The sequence below is a fragment of the Anomaloglossus baeobatrachus genome, chromosome 7 (assembly GCF_048569485.1).
Source record: "Anomaloglossus baeobatrachus isolate aAnoBae1 chromosome 7, aAnoBae1.hap1, whole genome shotgun sequence".
Classification (NCBI taxonomy): Eukaryota; Metazoa; Chordata; class Amphibia; order Anura; family Aromobatidae; genus Anomaloglossus; species Anomaloglossus baeobatrachus.
In genome coordinates, this window is record NC_134359.1 from 282,532,912 (window position 1) to 282,552,468 (window position 19,557).

Consider the following 19,557-nt stretch of genomic DNA (forward strand, 5'->3'; position numbering starts at 1 on the left):
CAGGAACAGAACTGAGCTTACTGCATAGATACAGGAACAGAACTGAGCTTACTGCATAGATACAGGAACAGAACTGAGCTTACTGCACAGATACAGGAACAGAAGTGAGCTTACTGCATAGATACAGGAACAGAAGTGAGCTTACTGCATAGATACAGGAACAGAACTGAGCTTACTGCATAGATACAGGAACAGAACTGAGCTTACTGCATAGATACAGGAACAGAACTGAGCTTACTGCATAGATACAGGAACAGAACTGAGCTTACTACATAGATACAGGAACAGAACTGAGCTTACTGCATAGATACAGGAACAGAACTGAGCTTACTGCATAGATACAGGAACAGAACTGAGCTTACTGCATAGATACAGGAACAGAACTGAGCTTACTACATAGATACAGGAACAGAACTGAGCTTACTGCATAGATACAGGAACAGAACTGAGCTTACTGCATATATACAGGAACAGAAGTGAGCTTACTGCATAGATAGAGGAACAGAACTGAGCTTACTACATAGATACAGGAACAGAACTGAGCTTACTACATAGATACAGGAACAGAACTGAGCTTACTACATAGATACAGGAATACAATCAAGCTTACTAAGTAAATACAGGAATAGAACAAGGCTTACTGCATAGATATGGGAATAAAGCCGAGCCAACTACATAAATACAGTACAAGAACTGAGCTTCCCTCATAAATACAGTACCAGAGCTGAGCCTACTACATAGATATGGTAACAGAACCGAACTTACTACATTGATAGAGGAACAGAACCAATTTTACTACATTGATACAGGAACAGAACCAAGCCTACTACATAGATATGGGAACAGAACCCAGGTTACCACATAGATGCAGGTCTAGAACCGAGCTTACTACATTGATATAGAAACAGAACCAAGCTTGCTACATGGATATGGGAGCAGAACTGAGCTTACTACATTGATCTAGGAACAGAACCAACTACACTATTACAAACACTACATATTCCAGATACATAGACATATATGCAGACATGCTCCCATACAGCACGCAGACATGCGCTCACACATGCAGACATGCACCCATACAGTGTACAGACATGCGCTCACACATGCAGACATGCTCCCATACAGCACGCAGACATGCGCTCACACATGCAGACATGCACCCATACAGTGTACAGACATGCGCTCACACATGCAGACATGCACCCATACAGTGTACAGACATGCACCCATACAGTATACAGACATGCACTCACACATGCAGAGATGCACCCATACAGTGTACAGACATGCACTCACACATGCAGACATGCACCCATACAGTGTACAGACATGCACTCACACATGCAGAGATGCACCCATACAGTGTACAGACATGCACTCACACATGCAGACATGCACCCATACAGTATACAGACATGCACCCATACAGTATACAGACATGCACTCACACATGCAGAGATGCACCCATACAGTGTACAGACATGCACCCATACAGTGTACAGACATGCTCACACATGCAGACATGCACCCATACAGTATACAGACATGCACTCACACATGCAGACATGCACACGGCACGCAGGCCCATAGTGCACACACACGTGCACCCACAAAGATCTGACCGCACGTACATGAACATATATAAAGACCCTGTTGTTGCTGTTTTGCTCTGACCCAAAGTCCAGATCAGCAGCGCTTGGGGGGAATGCACACTCCATGTATCATCAGTTCTGTTTATTTCCTGGGCATACATTTCTTATGTATCTCTGCATTCAGCGATCCATTGGACGTTCCACCAGACACAATTCTGTCCTCATCACTTGTCTGTATCGCGCCTTTCCCAGTCCTCTGCCTATATCAGTCTGTGCAGAACATTGGATAAGAGAGAAGAACATTTCAGACCAAATGAAACCTTGAATGAGACTATAGAGCAGAGACCACAAAACATTAACCCTTCTATATCTGCACATACACAGCTACGTACTCCTATAGGCATATACATACAAAAATACATATAAATATGTACAATCATGCATGTGTGCCGGCCTAATAGCAGACACAGCTGCAGAGTGCACTGCGAGCGGACACGTCTGCTAAAGTGACTGCCATCAAGCAGCACACAGCTGGGGCAGTGACCCTGGGGGCGTTTTCCCCTCTGCCCCCCGTCCCAGTTCTCCCCCCCGTCCCAGTTCTCCCCCACAGTCTCACTGTATGGAGCCCTCAACCTTTCCCCTAACGAATATAGACTATTGAAGGAAACCGGTCAGCAGGATTTTGCTATGTAATCTGACAACAGCATGATGTAGGGACTGAGACCCTGATTCCGGTGACGTATCACTTAGATTACTGGGCACAGCGGTTCTGATGGAATAACCATTTTCTCTTTGAGCTCTGAATGCTGAACGTCCATAAACACTGGTTCTTTCTGTTTTGGGGGCATGGTTGGACCAAGAGGGAGCTAGTCATGTAGTGATAATCTCCTGATGATAAAACACTGATTTTATTGAAACAGCAAAACACAGACCAGTAAGGGACATATTACTGAATCCCTACATCCCGCTGCTCTCAGATTACATAGCAAAAACCTGCTGCCAGATTCAATCATCTTAGTATTTTTTCATGGATATACGAGATCCGTCTGAGCAAGGCGGAACGTCCATCTTCTTTATCAGTACCATTATATTTTTTTTTGTCCTCTTACCCTTTAATACTCACTGGTAAACCAGTCATTTAAAGGGATATTCTCTTTATAAGAAGTCACCAATTCATAGGGTGGGGGATAACTTGTTAGCCAATGCTCTGAAATCCCCCGTCAGAATGGAGTTGAGCTTTATTTTCAGTCTCATAGATATTGAACGGAGCGGCCATGCTCATGTGCGGCCACCTCTTCATGCCTATTCTCGGGATCTGTGGAGGACCCTGCAGTCGGACCCTCGCCAATCAGCAAATTATCATCTATCCTATGGTTGGAGGGGGTGATAACTTTTGGGTGGATTAACCCTTTAAGAGGTTGTATTTAGGGGACTCTAGAATTGCATGGCTTCCTGGGACTCGCCCGTCACCTGGAGTGTCCTTAACCTTTGATCGTCACAATCAAGAGTGACCGGGACATGATAAAAGGAGACGCGCCCCATCGATCGGCTCGTGGTGACACAACCGAGGACTGGGGAACCACAGGGGATGCCGCCGATGTCCGGTAGACGAGGGACACGCATCTTTCTCGTGAACGAGGCTCCACTCCCCGTTCACTTCTATGGGAGTCCTTTTTAGCCTACCAGATTACAAAGTGCTCTGGGGATTAAAAAAATGGCCATTTTTCAGCACCCTGAGAAGGGAGGACGGACTGCGTAATACCTAACTGGTTAACTTGAGGCGTCCACCGGTTATAAAACTTTATAGCTGAGCCTTCTCGGTGGTGATATAGTGAAGCGTTTGGTGCAAAGGTCGGTCGGTCGTAGAGATTTCATTACTGTCTTTCCAGCCGGATTTTTAGGATTCGAGTCTCCTAGAAAAAGACTTGGGACACCGTAGATCTCTACGGTGTGAGGAATCCGCTCCAGTAAAAACTGCCGACGTCCGGGTAATGCTGCCATAATACAGGAACGGGCCTAACACTGAAACGCATGGGGGAGCTTTTTGTTTCTGCCGCCATATACGTCTGTGCCGACACTTCAGGCCCCATCTGTCTGCACTTTGTGCCTTTTTTTTTTACATGAAAAAAATGTTCAAAAATAGCAATTTTTGCAGAATTTCAAGCATTTTTTTTTACCCCAGAAATTCCTTGCTCAAGAGATCGAGGTCTGTTAAAAAAAAGTTGCGGAATTTTTCTGTTTGTGTCTTCATCTGTTCCACCTATAAAGTTCTCACAGGACGGCGATGGTTTCCACAGCGGATCCCGGACCTGGAACATGTTACAGGTTTCCAGTATAAGCCGGGTGGAGGACGGAGAAATGCTTTACCACTGAGTCATGTCGTGTGGGGGAGGGGAGGCTGCGTCTTCACTAGTAGTAAGGAAGCAGGCGAAGCTTGAAGACGTCGTCACCATGTGCACAAGACGCTCCGGATGGTTCACACGATGCAGACGTGCAAATCCGCAGCAAATCAGATTGGTGCATGCGGTTCACACGATGCAGACGTGCAAATCCGCAGCAGATCAGATTGGTGCATGCGGTTCACACGATGCAGACGTGCAAATCCGCAGCAGATCAGATTGGTGCATGCGGTTCACACGATGCAGACATGCAAATCCGCAGCAGATCAGATTGGTGCATGCGGTTCACACGATGTAGACGTGCAAATCCGCAGCAGATCAGATTGGTGCATGCGGTTCACACGATGTAGACGTGCAAATCCGCAGCAGATCAGATTGGTGCATGCGGTTCACACGATGCAGACATGCAAATCCGCAGCAGATCAGATTGGTGCATGCGGTTCACACGATGCAGACATGCAAATCCGCAGCAGATCAGATTGGTGCATGTGGTTCACACGATGTAGACGTGCAAATCCGCAGCAGATCAGATTGGTGCAGATGTGCAAATCCGCAGCTGATCATGCACAGGGGATATCAGATATCCCATCCACACTGGCAAAATAAAGGAGCAAAAATGTGCGGCGTGCCCAATATGTGTGTCCTGCTACACGGGGTCTACGTTGTGTAATGCCGCCAGAGTGCACAATACAGCTATTTGTTGTTTTTTGTTTTTTTGTTTGTTTTTTTTTTTACAGTTTTGTAAAACTCCTCCGGTCCCCTGGCTTCAGTTTGCGCTAAAAAAAAACCTGCCGTTTGCCCACCCTCCCCAGGTCCAGTGGTGGCTTCACGCCCACAATCCTTTTCCCTAAAATCTTGAATCAGGGGAGAGTCGATATGCTTCCATACAGATTAGATGGTGGTTGGCTCTGTCTTCATTCCCAAATGCAGATCAGATGGTCTCCAGTTCTGTCCTCATTTTCCCCCCCTACAGATTAGATGGTGTCCGCCTCTGTCCTCATCCCCCCACCCCATACAGAATAGATGGTGTCCGGTTCTGTCCTCATTTCCCCCACCCACTTACCCACCCACCCAGGAACAGATTAGATGACGGTCAGTTCTGTTCCCATCCCCCCCACCCCCTACAGATTAGATGGTGTCTGGCTCTGCCCTCTTTCCCCCCCCGTACAGATTAGATGGTGTCTGGCTCTGCCCTCATTCCCCCCCACCACCCCCCCCCGTACAGATTAGATGGTGTCTGGCTCTGCTCTCATTCCCCCCGTACAGATTAGATGGTGTCTGGCTCTGCCCTCTTCTCCCCCCGTACAGATTAGATGGTGTCTGGCTCTGCTCTCATTCCCCCCGTACAGATTAGATGGTGTCTGGCTCTGCCCTCATTCCCCCACCCCCCCCGTACAGATTAGATGGTGTCTGGCTCTGCTCTCATTCCTCCCGTACAGATTAGATGGTGTCTGGCTCTGCCCTCATTCCCCCCGTACAGATTAGATGGTGTCTGGCTCTGCCCTCATTCCCCCACCCCCCCCGTACAGATTAGATGGTGTCTGGCTCTGCCCTCATTCCCCCACCCCCCCCGTACAGATTAGATGGTGTCTGGCTCTGCCCTCATTCCCCCCCACCACCCCCCCCGTACAGATTAGATGGTGTCTGGCTCTGCTCTCATTCCCCCCGTACAGATTAGATGGTGTCTGGCTCTGCCCTCTTCTCCCCCCGTACAGATTAGATGGTGTCCGGTTCTGTCCTCATTTCCCCCACCCACTTACCCACCCACCCAGGAACAGATTAGATGACGGTCAGTTCTGTTCCCATCCCCCCCACCCCCTACAGATTAGATGGTGTCTGGCTCTGCCCTCTTTCCCCCCCCCGTACAGATTAGATGGTGTCTGGCTCTGCCCTCATTCCCCCCCACCACCCCCCCCGTACAGATTAGATGGTGTCTGGCTCTGCTCTCATTCCCCCCGTACAGATTAGATGGTGTCTGGCTCTGCCCTCTTCTCCCCCCGTACAGATTAGATGGTGTCTGGCTCTGCTCTCATTCCCCCCGTACAGATTAGATGGTGTCTGGCTCTGCCCTCATTCCCCCACCCCCCCCGTACAGATTAGATGGTGTCTGGCTCTGCCCTCATTCCCCCCCACCCCCCCCCCCGTACAGATTAGATGGTGTCTGGCTCTGCTCTCATTCCCCCCGTACAGATTAGATGGTGTCTGGCTCTGCCCTCTTCTCCCCCCGTACAGATTAGATGGTGTCTGGCTCTGCTCTCATTCCCCCCGTACAGATTAGATGGTGTCTGGCTCTGCCCTCATTCCCCCACCCCCCCCGTACAGATTAGATGGTGTCTGGCTCTGCCCTCATTCCCCCCCACCACCCCCCCCGTACAGATTAGATGGTGTCTGGCTCTGCTCTCATTCCCCCCGTACAGATTAGATGGTGTCTGGCTCTGCTCTCATTCCCCCCGTACAGATTAGATGGTGTCTGGCTCTGCTCTCATTCCCCCCGTACAGATTAGATGGTGTCTGGCTCTGCCCTCTTCTCCCCCCGTACAGATTAGATGGTGTCCGGTTCTGTCCTCATTTCCCCCACCCACTTACCCACCCACCCAGGAACAGATTAGATGACGGTCAGTTCTGTTCCCATCCCCCCCACCCCCTACAGATTAGATGGTGTCTGGCTCTGCCCTCTTTCCCCCCCCCGTACAGATTAGATGGTGTCTGGCTCTGCCCTCATTCCCCCCCACCACCCCCCCCGTACAGATTAGATGGTGTCTGGCTCTGCTCTCATTCCCCCCGTACAGATTAGATGGTGTCTGGCTCTGCCCTCTTCTCCCCCCGTACAGATTAGATGGTGTCTGGCTCTGCTCTCATTCCCCCCGTACAGATTAGATGGTGTCTGGCTCTGCCCTCATTCCCCCACCCCCCCCGTACAGATTAGATGGTGTCTGGCTCTGCCCTCATTCCCCCCCACCCCCCCCCCCGTACAGATTAGATGGTGTCTGGCTCTGCTCTCATTCCCCCCGTACAGATTAGATGGTGTCTGGCTCTGCCCTCTTCTCCCCCCGTACAGATTAGATGGTGTCTGGCTCTGCTCTCATTCCCCCCGTACAGATTAGATGGTGTCTGGCTCTGCCCTCATTCCCCCACCCCCCCCGTACAGATTAGATGGTGTCTGGCTCTGCCCTCATTCCCCCCCACCACCCCCCCCGTACAGATTAGATGGTGTCTGGCTCTGCTCTCATTCCCCCCGTACAGATTAGATGGTGTCTGGCTCTGCTCTCATTCCCCCCGTACAGATTAGATGGTGTCTGGCTCTGCTCTCATTCCCCCCGTACAGATTAGATGGTGTCTGGCTCTGCCCTCTTTCCCCCCGTACAGATTAGATGGTGTCTGGCTCTGCCCTCTTCTCCCCCCGTACAGATTAGATGGTGTCTGGCTCTGCCCTCATTCCCCCCGTACAGATTAGATGGTGTCCGGTTGTGTCTTCTTCCCCCCCCCGTACAGATTAGATGGTGTCCGGTTGTGTCTTCTTCCCCCCCCCGTACAGATTAGATGGTGTCCGGTTGTGTCTTCTTCCCCCCCGTACAGATAAGATGGTGTCCGGTTGTGTCTTCTTCCCCCCCCCCGTACAGATTAGATGGTGTCCGGTTGTGTCTTCTTCCCCCCCCCCCGTACAGATTAGATGGTGTCCGGTTGTGTCTTCTTCCCCCCCCCCCCCGTACAGATTAGATGGTGTCCGGTTGTGTCTTCTTCCCCCCCCCCGTACAGATTAGATGGTGTCCGGTTGTGTCTTCTTCCCCCCCCCCCCCGTACAGATTAGATGGTGTCCGGTTGTGTCTTCTCCCCCCCCCCCCCGTACAGATTAGATGGTGTCCGGTTGTGTCTTCTCCCCCCCCCCCCCCCGTACAGATTAGATGGTGTCCGGTTGTGTCTTCTTCCCCCCCCCCCCGTACAGATTAGATGGTGTCCGGTTGTGTCTTCTTCCCCCCCCCCGTACAGATTAGATGGTGTCCGGTTGTGTCTTCTTCCCCCCCCCCCCGTACAGATTAGATGGTGTCCGGTTGTGTCTTCTTCCCCCCCCGTACAGATTAGATGGTGTCCGGTTGTGTCTTCTTCCCCCCCCCCCCCCCCCCCCGTACAGATTAGATGGTGTCCGGTTGTGTCTTCTTCCCCCCCCCCCCCCCGTACAGATTAGATGGTGTCCGGTTGTGTCTTCTTCCCCCCCCCCCCCCCGTTCAGATTAGATGGTGTCTGGCTCTGCCCTCTTCCTCCCCCACCCGAGAACAAATTAGATGGTGGTCGCTTCTGTCGTCATATTCCTGTACTGTATATGACCAGCTTAAAGGGGTTGTCCAAAATTTAGATCTCTTTAGGATTCGGTAATCATATTAATATGGGTCTGATATCTGCCCCCTCCCCCCCCCGATCAGCTGTTTACACCCCCAGCAGCAGCCAGATGTGAACAGTGCTCAGAGCCGGATCAGCTCAGCGCCGTACACTGTGTAGTGGCCATTTGGAGGTACTGCAGCTCCCATTCACTTCAATAGACCAAAGAATGGCAGCTACACAATGCACAGAGCCTTGTGTCCCCCAGCTCTTTTCTAGGGGCGCTGATCACCCCCGGGGAGGCATTTTGAGAGGTCTGTCCAAAAGTGGGTCTTTAAGACGTCCTACTAATACGGCTATAATGTGTAAATATAAATGAGTGCAGAAGAATCTGCCCATGTTTGTCCTTGGTTCTCGGTGTTTGCTCTGCAGGATGGGGCCTGGACGCGGCTCAGACTCCGGTGAATGCCGCGGAGTCCTCCATTGTGTCGCCTGGTCGTGCACCAGCTGAACCGCTCCCATGTCACACCTGAGCAGGTCACCGGCCGCGCTCTTCTGACCTGGCTCATACATTATAAATGCTGAAACCCAATACCTGTGCAGACTGTGTGCACCGGGGAGGGTCGGGACCACTGAACTGGAAATGCCGGTTATTGCTTGCCTACCGGGCAAACATCTCACATATTTCAATTTTTTGTTGCTTTGTGAGGATTGAAGGCGCTCAACGAAAAACAGGAGGAAATTGTGTAAATAACAGCTGCAGATCCAGGCCTGATTCCTCGAGTCGCCCCCGTGCAGAATGTAATGTGACTTTAGGCGAAGGCTTAGCCAAAAATCCGAGCAATAAAGCTGAGCCACGGCCGGAGACTGTCCTGTGCTCGGCTACACCGGCCAGCGCTGCACCGAAGAGCGGGCACCGAGCCGGCGTCACAGCTGAGAAAGGAATATGGAGGGCGAGGAAAGCGGTCACTTGTTAATGGCTGCAAAGTTTTTGCACGACCGCCCGTTCCTTAGCAATAACAATATGCAGTTTGTTTACCTTTTTATGTTCTTAAAATACACAGTGATTGCTCAGGCTTTTTTAGACACATACTTCCTGTACTTTCAAGAAGACTTTTCAGCAGGCTCCTTATCAGCACAGGCAGGATTACAATGACAGGTGACACTGATATGCACAGCTGATAACACAGGATCCACCAATCCAATAGGTGATGTCACAGCTCCCCTTCCCTAGAGACTTTCCAGCAGGCTCCTTATCAGCACAGGCGGGATTACAATGACAGGTGACACTTCTACAATCACAATAGGCAATGTCATAGCTCCCATTCTCTGAAGGCTTTTCAGCAGGCTCCTTATCCGCACAAGCAGGATTACAATGACAGGTGACACTGCTATACACAGCTAATAACACAGGATCCACCAATCGCAATAGGTGATGTCACCGCTCCCCTTCCCTGGAGACTTTCCAGCAGACTCTTTATCAGCACAGGCGGGATTACAATGACAGGTGACACTTCTACAATCACAATAGGCAATGTCATAGCTCTGCTTCCCTGAAGGCTTTTCAGAAGCCACCTTATCAGCACAGGCAGGATTACAATGACAGAGGACACCTCTATACACAGTTGATAACATGGGATCCACCAATCGCAATAGGTGATGTCACTGCTCCCCTTCCCTGGAGACTTTCCAGCAGGCTCTTTATCAGCACAGGCGGGATTACAATGACAGGTGACACTCCTATACACAGCTAATAACACAGGATCCACCAATCGCAATAGGTGATGTCACAACTCCCCTTCCCTGGAGACTTTCCAGTAAGCTCCTTATCAGCACAGACAGGATTACAATGACAGATGACACTTTTAGAATCACAATAGACAATGTCATAACTCCGCTTCCCTGAAGGCTTTTCAGAAGCCTCCTTATCAGCACAGGCAGGATTACAATGACAGGTGAAACATCTATTCACCGCTGATAACACAAGATCCACCACTTATAATAGTTGGTCACATCTCCCCTTCTGAGTAGACTTTTCAGTTTGCTCCTTATCGGCACAGGCAGGATTACAATGACAGGTGACACCTCTATACACCGCTGATAATACAGGATCCACCATTCACAACAGGCAATGTCACATGTCCCGTTCCCTTCACAATGACATTAGACCCTTCACTGCAAAATAAGGGGCGGGGTCTGTTCATTTGCTGCTAATGTACATGTGCATATCCTAAAATAGGAAACTGGGCCCAGATTCAGCAATTTGAAATTGCGCAGTATTTTGCACCGGTTGTCGGCGTCTCTTCTCCAGATCTAGCGTGCTGAATCTACACTCGACCGTCGGTGGATTTTGTGTTACTGTCCTCTCGTCTCCTCTGCACGCGATCGGCGGCGCGGTTTACACGAGTTGCGACGCGGAGGCGGCTTGTTAGTCTCATCACGTAAACATTTATGTCGTGTGATAAAGTGCGCAGTAAACAACGTCCGCTCTCCCCACTGTTTGGAAGTTACTTTATTTTCCTGTTTACGCTGACAGACGGTTTTACTTTTTTTCTTATTTTTCTTTTTTTTTCTCATTTCAGAGCGGAAAAGACAGAAGTTTTAAGCGATGACCTTCTCACTGTAAGTAACCCAATATGGAGTGACCATAGTCTGCGCCTCCACCTTCCTGCGCGCGCTGTCTGCCCCTCCACCTTCCTGCGCGCGCTGTCTGCCCCTCCACCTTCCTGCGCGCGCTGTCTGCCCCTCCACCTTCCTGCGCGCGCTGTCTGCCCCTCCACCTTCCTGCGCGCGCTGTCTGCCCCTCCACCTTCCTGCGCGCGCTGTCTGCCCCTCCACCTTCCTGCGCGCGCTGTCTGCCCCTCCACCTTCCTGCGCGCGCTGTCTGCCCCTCCACCTTCCTGCGCGCGCTGTCTGCCCCTCCACCTTCCTGCGCGCGCTGTCTGCCCCTCCACCCTCCTGCGCGCGCTGTCTGCCCCTCCACCCTCCTGCGCGCGCTGTCTGCCCCTCCACCCTCCTGCGCGCGCTGTCTGCCCCTCCACCCTCCTGCGCGCGCTGTCTGCCCCTCCACCCTCCTGCGCGCGCTGTCTGCCCCTCCACCCTCCTGCGCGCGCTGTCTGCCCCTCCACCCTCCTGCGCGCGCTGTCTGCCCCTCCACCCTCCTGCGCGCGCTGTCTGCCCCTCCACCCTCCTGCGCGCGCTGTCTGCCCCTCCACCCTCCTGCGCGCGCTGTCTGCCCCTCCACCCTCCTGCGCGCGCTGTCTGCCCCTCCACCCTCCTGCGCGCGCTGTCTGCCCCTCCACCCTCCTGCGCGCGCTGTCTGCCCCTCCACCCTCCTGCGCGCGCTGTCTGCCCCTCCACCCTCCTGCGCGCGCTGTCTGCCCCTCCACCCTCCTGCGCGCGCTGTCTGCCCCTCCACCCTCCTGCGCGCGCTGTCTGCCCCGCCACCCTCCTGCGCGCGCTGTCTGCCCCGCCACCCTCCTGCGCGCGCTGTCTGCCCCGCCACCCTCCTGCGCGCGCTGTCTGCCCCGCCACCCTCCTGCGCGCGCTGTCTGCCCCGCCACCCTCCTGCGCGCGCTGTCTGCCCCGCCACCCTCCTGCGCGCGCTGTCTGCCCCGCCACCCTCCTGCGCGCGCTGTCTGCCCCGCCACCCTCCTGCGCGCGCTGTCTGCCCCGCCACCCTCCTGCGCGCGCTGTCTGCCCCGCCACCTTCGCTTGTGCTTTATGAAATTTGCCATCACAGCAAGGACAAAACTCCTTCCTTTCCAGGAGATGAGTGTCGGGGAAGTGAGACCCCCTTTACCTGCAATGTATGACGCCATCCGCTGGTCACACCCTGCATTACCGCACCTGTGCTTTCTGTAGGGGCAGCGTCCATTGCAGCGATATAATAGATTTTTCGATGGTCGACCTGAGAAGAGGCTCAGCTTTTGGCAATGCAATTCTCTCACCCACCCTATCCGTTTTGGGCTTTTTTTGCACCTTATGTCCAGTGTATTTCTGGCCCCCTCCATGTTTTTGTGCTCAGGCCGTGTTGTTTTTGGGCAGCTTTTCTGCTGAACTCTTTCCAGACTGGGGACAAATAGGAGCTGGGAGCAGAGGAGAACAATCGCCCGGCCTTCCTACAATTCACGCTGCGGGCAGCAGCAGGGTGTGGGACGTCCCGGCTGAATCATCGGCACGGTTTGGCGGCTGTCACTATTGTTTACAACCTGCTTTTCTCAGATTTTCTGGTAGATTTTTATGCTGTCCTCTGCATTCTGCATTAGTCCGGGCTTTAAAAAGTCACCCAGCCGTATAGATGAGGACGTACATTCTTCTTCTTCTTTTTTTTTTTTTTTTTTTTTTTTATTTCCCCCAATGTTAATTTTTGGAGACAGGAGTATTGTAAATCAACAGCGGAAACTCCAAAAAGAAGAGTAGTAAAAATACCGACATACTGTATAATTTAGATCCATTTTAAATGTCCCAAGAGAAGAGCATAAATATATTTACTTTACCTTATACGGATCTTTTTTTTTTCTCACCCCTTTGTTAATGATTTACTCTGTATATAACCAGCATACAGGACAGTGATAGGAAGCAACAGTAATGTTTAGCACACGTTCAACAGCTGACCTGGCAACCTACTATAATACTGCCCCCTATGTACAAGAATATAACTAGTATAATACTGCCCCTATGTACAAGAATATAACTACTGTAATACTGCCCCCTATGTACAAGAATATAACTGCTATAATACTGCCCCCTATGTACAAGAATATAACTACTATAATACTGCTCCTATGTACAAGAATATAACTACTACAATACTGCTCCTATGTACAAGAATATACAGTTAGGTCCAGAAATATTTGGACAGTGACACAAGTTTTGATATTTTAGCTGTTTACAAAAACATGTTCAGAAATACAATTATATATATAATATGGGCTGAAAGTGCACACTCCCAGCTGCAATATGAGAGTTTTCACATCCAAATCGGAGAAAGGGTTTAGGAATCATAGCTCTGTAATGCATAGCCTCCTCTTTTTCAAGGGACCAAAAGTAATTGGACAAGGGACTCTAAGGGCTGCAATTAACTCTGAAGGCGTCTCCCTCGTTAACCTGTAATCAATGAACTAGTTAAAAGGTCTGGGGTTGATTACAGGTGTGTGGTTTTGCATTTGGAAGCTGTTGCTGTGACCAGACAACATGCGGTCTAAGGAACTCTCAATTGAGGTGAAGCAGAACATCCTGAGGCTGAAAAAAAAGAAAAAATCCATCAGAGAGATAGCAGACATGCTTGGAGTAGCAAAATCAACAGTCGGGTACATTCTGAGAAAAAAGGAATTGACTGGTGAGCTTGGGAACTCAAAAAGACCTGGGCGTCCACGGATGACAACAGTGGTGGATGATCGCCGCATACTTTCTTTGGTGAAGAAGAACCCGTTCACAACATCAGCTGAAGTCCAGAACACTCTCAGTGAAGTAGGTGTATCTGTCTCTAAGTCACCAGTAAAGAGAAGACTCCATGAAAGTAAATACAAAGGGTTCACATCTAGATGCAAACCATTCATCAATTCCAAAAATAGACAGGCCACAGTTAAATTTGCTGAAAAACACCTCATGAAGCCAGCTCAGTTCTGGAAAAGTATTCTATGGACAGATGAGACAAAGTTCAACCTGTACCAGAATGATGGGAAGAAAAAAGTTTGGAGAAGAAAGGGAACGGCACATGATCCAAGGCACACCACATCCTCTGTAAAACATGGTGGAGGCAACGTGATGGCATGGGCATGTATGGCTTTCAATGGCACTGGGTCACTTGTGTTTATTGATGACATAACAGCAGACAAGAGTAGCCGGATGAATTCTGAAGTGTACCGGGATATACTTTCAGCCCAGATTCAGCCAAATGCCGCAAAGTTGATCGGACGGCGCTTCATAGTACAGATGGACAATGACCCCAAGCATACAGCCAAAGCTACCCAGGAGTTCATGAGTGCAAAAAAGTGGAACATTCTGCAATGGCCAAGTCAATCACCAGATCTTAACCCAATTGAGCATGCATTTCACTTGCTCAAATCCAGACTTAAGACGGAAAGACCCACAAACAAGCAAGACCTGAAGGCTGCGGCTGTAAAGGCCTGGCAAAGCATTAAGAAGGAGGAAACCCAGCGTTTAGTGATGTCCATGGGTTCCAGACTTAAGGCAGTGATTGCCTCCAAAGGATTCGCAACAAAATATTGAAAATAAAAATATTTTGTTTGGGTTTGGTTTATTTGTCCAATTACTTTTGACCTCCTAAAATGTGGAGTGTTTGTAAAGAAATGTGACAATTCCTACAATTTCTATCATATATTTTTGTTCAAACCTTCAAATTAAACGTTACAATCTGCACTTGAATTCTGTTGTAGAGGTTTCATTTCAAATCCAATGTGGTGGCATGCAGAGCCCAACTCACGAAAATTGTGTCACTGTCCAAATAGTTCTGGACCTAACTGTAACTACTATAATACTGCCCCTATGTACAAGAATATAACTACTATAATACTGCCCCCTATGTACAAGAATATAACTACTATAATACTGCCCCCTATGTACAACAATATAACTGCTATCATATTCATAAGCCTCTGTGCATGTGGAGTAGTTTTCCGTCTGGGCTTTGTTGCTGTGTAGAATGTGGTTTCGGAATAGTTCACATTCTGGATGGAGATTGCAGCGGCTCCCACGTTCGGGCACATTCCTCCCCTGAGAACCTGGTACAGCTTGTTACCTTGCCGGAGCAGATATGAGGTTTCAGGGTCTCGTCGCTACAAGGAGACGGCTTAGTTATTTAATAGACTGAGCCCGAGGTTCTCAGAAATAATAAATATCTGACCCACATCGGCTAATGTGACTGCAGAAGTGATCACATGAAGTGTACGAATCACATCGAACAGGTTTCTGGTCCTAAAGTGTAAAACCTTAAAACACCTGTTACTACATTAACTTTTTGCATAAAATTACTGCTTGCACCGATCCTGAGTTACCCGCGTTTTGGTTTTTTTTTTGCGGTTTTGCTGCAGAAATGTCTTGAGAAATGGTTGTAACCTTTCCGCAGATATTTCCCAGCAAAACCTATGGGAAAAAAATAGCTGTGCGCACGCTGCGTTTTTTTCTCAAGAACATTCTTTCTGCAGAATTTCTTGAGAAAATGTGCATGTCACTTCTTTTCCGCAGGGACCTGCGGTATTTCACTCCATTCACTGTAATGTAATCGCGAAATACCGCAGGTAGCAAATGATGTGCGGTATACCCTTAGTATAGCCACAGTTTACCTGCGGTAATGCTCATCACTGGCTGCGGTTTGCAGGGAAGTGATGTCATTATGACAGGAAGAGGAAGCGGGGCCGAGAGTGAACACACACATCACACACACACACACACACACACACAAATCAAACGGACATAAATAAAAAAAAAAACGCGGGCTCTGCTGTATTTTTACCGTCCAGCCAAGGTAAACGCACAGCGGCGGCCCGGTATTCACAGGCTGGGCAGGGCGAGGGCAAGGGTTAATGCCCACCCCCCCCCCCTCCTGCAGCCGAGAATATCAGCCCGCAGCTGCCCCAGGACTGTCGCATCCATTATGCGGCAGTCCCGGAGTGTCCCCGACTCTTCCAGATTGCCGTGATGCGGTGGCAATCCAGGTAATAAGGAGTTAAGTGGCAGCGGATCGCTGCCACTTAAGTCCAGGCTTAATCATGGCAGGGTCTATGAGACATCTTTCATGATTAATCCATAAGTAAAGTGAATAAGCACACACCGAAAAATCCTTTATTTTAAATAAAAGACAAAAAAGCCCCCTCTTTCACCCCTTTATTACACCCCCCAAACACACAGCTCCGGCGTAATCCACCGAGGTCCCACGACGTTTGCATCCAGCCGCGACTGACACACTGTACTGAATGCAGCCTCGCAACGAGCCTGCAGAGGTAATTACAGGTCATTTCTCACGGTCAGTAATGTGAACACACTACCGCTCGGGAGAACTGCAGTGTGTGCTCACAGGGACTCGATCTATTGATTGATAGAGGACAGATCAATCTACTGATTATCTATCTATCCATTTACGGTATCTAATTTTTTTTTTTCTTTTTCAACGTGCTTTATTTATATATTATTGCAGTTACAGCATAAAAAAAACGCAGGGACCAACCTGCCGAAAAATTGCAATAAAAACGCATGCGTTTTTCCCGTGGTTTTGGTGCGTTTTTTTACCGCAGATGCGGTAATCTTCAACTCCCAGAAGTTTCTCAAGAAATGTTCTTGAGAAAAAGCACTTTTCTAGTGTGCACATAGCCTTATACTCCAGAGCTGCACTCACTATTCTGCTGGTACAGTCACTGTGTACATACATTACATTACTTATCCTGTACTGATCCTGAGTTACCTCCTGTATTATACTCCAGAGCTGCACTCACTATTCTGCTGGGGGAGTCACTGTGTACATACATTACATTACTGATCCTGAGTTACCTCCTGTATTATGCTCCAGAGCTGCACTCACTATTCTGCTGCTGCAGTCATTGTGTACATACATTACATTACTGATCCTGAGTTACCTCCTGTATTATACTCCAGACCTGTACTCACTATTCTGCTGGTGCAGTCACTGTGTACATACACTACATTACTGATCCTGAGTTACCTCCTGTATTATGCTCCAGAGCTGCACTCACTATTCTGCTGCTGCAGTCATTGTGTACATACATTACATTACTGATCCTGAGTTACCTCCTGTATTATACTCCAGACCTGTACTCACTATTCTGCTGGTGCAGTCACTGTGTACATACACTACATTACTGATCCTGAGTTATATCCTGTATTATACTCCAGACCTGTACTCACTATTCTGCTGTTGCAGTCACTGTGTACATATATTACATTACTGATCCTGAGTTACCTCCTGTATTATACTCCAGAGCTGCACTCACTATTCTGCTGCTGCAGTCACTGTGTACATATGTTACATTACTGATCCTGAGTTACCTCCTGTATTATACTCCAGAGCTGTGCTCACTATTCTGCTGGTGTAGTCACTGTGTACATACATTACATTACTGATCCTGAGTTACCTCCTGTATTATACTCCAGAGCTGCACTCACTATTCTGCTGCTGCAGTCACTGTGTACATACATTACATTACTGATCCTGAGTTACCTCCCGTATTATACTCCAGAGCTGTGCTCACTATTCTGCTGGGGGAGTCACTGTGTACATACATTAAATTACTTATCATGTACTGATCCTGAGTTACACCCTGTATTCTACTCAAGAGCTGCACTCACTACTCTGCTGGTGCAGTCACTGTGTACATACTGTACTGTATATACACACTGACTCCACCAGTAGAATAGTGAGTGCAGCTCTGGAGTATAATACATGATGTAACTCAAGATCAGTAATGTAAAGTATGTACACAGTGACTGCACCAGCAGAGTAGTGAGTGCAGCTCTTGAGTAGAATACAGGGTGTAACTCAGGATCAGTACATGATAAGTAATTTAATGTATGTACACAATGACTCCCCCAGCAGAATAGTGAGCACAGCTCTGGAGTATAATACAGGAGGTAACTCAGGATCAGTAATGTAATGTATGTACACAGTGACCACAAGAGCAGAATAGTGAGTACAGCTCTGGAGTATAATACAGGAGGTAACTCAGGATCAGTAATGTAATGTATGTACACAGTGAGTGCAGCAGCAGAATAGTGAGTGCAGCTCTGGAGGATAATACAGGAGGTAACTCAGGATCAGTAATGTAATGTATGTACACAGTGAGTGCAGCAGCAGAATAGTGAGTGCAGCTCTGGAGTATAATACAGGAGGTAACACAGTATCAGTGCAGGATTTTTATCCCATGTTTGATAGCCTGCGTTCTTTCTTCTGTGACACGATGACTATAACTCCCAGCATGTTGCAGGCTGTCCGTATCTGCTGGACTCTGTAGTTCCCCTCCAGCTGTAGCGTGCCGTTGTGGTGCAGCTGTGTGGCGCTCCGGCTGTGTCTCGGTGTAGCTCCTTCTCCTTGGTGACTGTCTCCAGTGTCGGCTCCCTCCTCCGTCCCTCGCAGATCGCAGTCACCAGGAGACGCTGCTTTCTGGGGCCTCCGCTGGTCACCGCTCTGCCCTGTAGCACACAGGCCGGGCAGGCGTTTGGCTGAATCTGAGTCTCACGGTCCTCTGTGCCAAGTCTGAGTCACTCTCCCTGGACAGAGGAGGAGGCGCTCCGCTCCCGGCAGGTGGAGGACTCACTGTATATAAGGAAACGGGAAGGATTAACTCTTTCCCTGACCAAAGGAGTTTAATGGCTTTAGGACATTTTTGGTCCATTTTAATCCCAGGTGATTCAACAACATGGGAAATTTGGAGTCGGGAGACCCCCTAATAGCACCCCTCCCTTACAGGTTGTCACTTGCTATTTGTGACCCCCATGGATCTTTGCTCTCCGCCCAGCGGCCTGTAGTGTGCAGGATCGCAGCTCTGCCCCATCATTGTAGCCCCACATTAATTGTCTATCGGGTTGTGCAGCCTGCCAGCTCTTCCCGGTGTCGGCCCCCGCTGCGTCTTCTCGGGAACACAGATATTTTGTCCTTTACCTCCCTTTACTTTGTGCTGCTTGACGTTTCCAGGGGATTAAAGGGGATTTCTGCAGCCAGAAGATCGCGTCTACCCTCCGCAGCTGGGACACGGTGCACAAGCTGTTTTTTCTTCTTGTGTTAATCGCCCTCCCGTCTTCCTCCGCCTGCTTTATAAGAATTCATTCATACGTTTTCCAGAGTCAATGAAAAGTAAAAATCCAAATGATTGCTCTTTTACCGTTACCGATTGTATGCAGGGTCTGCCAAGTGCAAGGGAGGTCACTGGTGCAGCCACGCCGGGACACTGCTGTACCCCGCACTCCAATAGCTTCACTCAGGGGGGTCCTATTGCTTCAGGGTCCATATCAGATCAGTAATGTAATGTATGTATACAGTGACTGCACCAGCAGAATAGTGAGTGCAGCTCTGGAGTATAATACAGGATGTAACTCAGGATCAGTAATGAATGTACACAGTGACAGGAACAGAAGAATAGTGAGTGCAGCTCTGGAGTATAATACAGGCGGTAACTCACGATCAGTACGGGTTAAGTATTGTATATACACAGTGACTGCACCAGCAGAATAGTGAGTGCAGCTCTGGGGTATAATACAGGATCAGTAATGTAATGTAT

General features: G+C 49.4%; 1 protein-coding gene across 1 annotated transcript in view; it reads left to right on the forward strand.

The window, feature by feature from the left end:
- Positions 1-19,557, forward strand: part of LOC142245516 (rho GTPase-activating protein 17-like) — a 105,583-nt gene that overhangs the window by 45,825 nt on the left and 40,201 nt on the right. Inside the window, 1 exon segment of the mRNA XM_075318277.1 lies at positions 10,891-10,930. Coding sequence (XP_075174392.1) covers positions 10,891-10,930 — 40 coding nt within the window.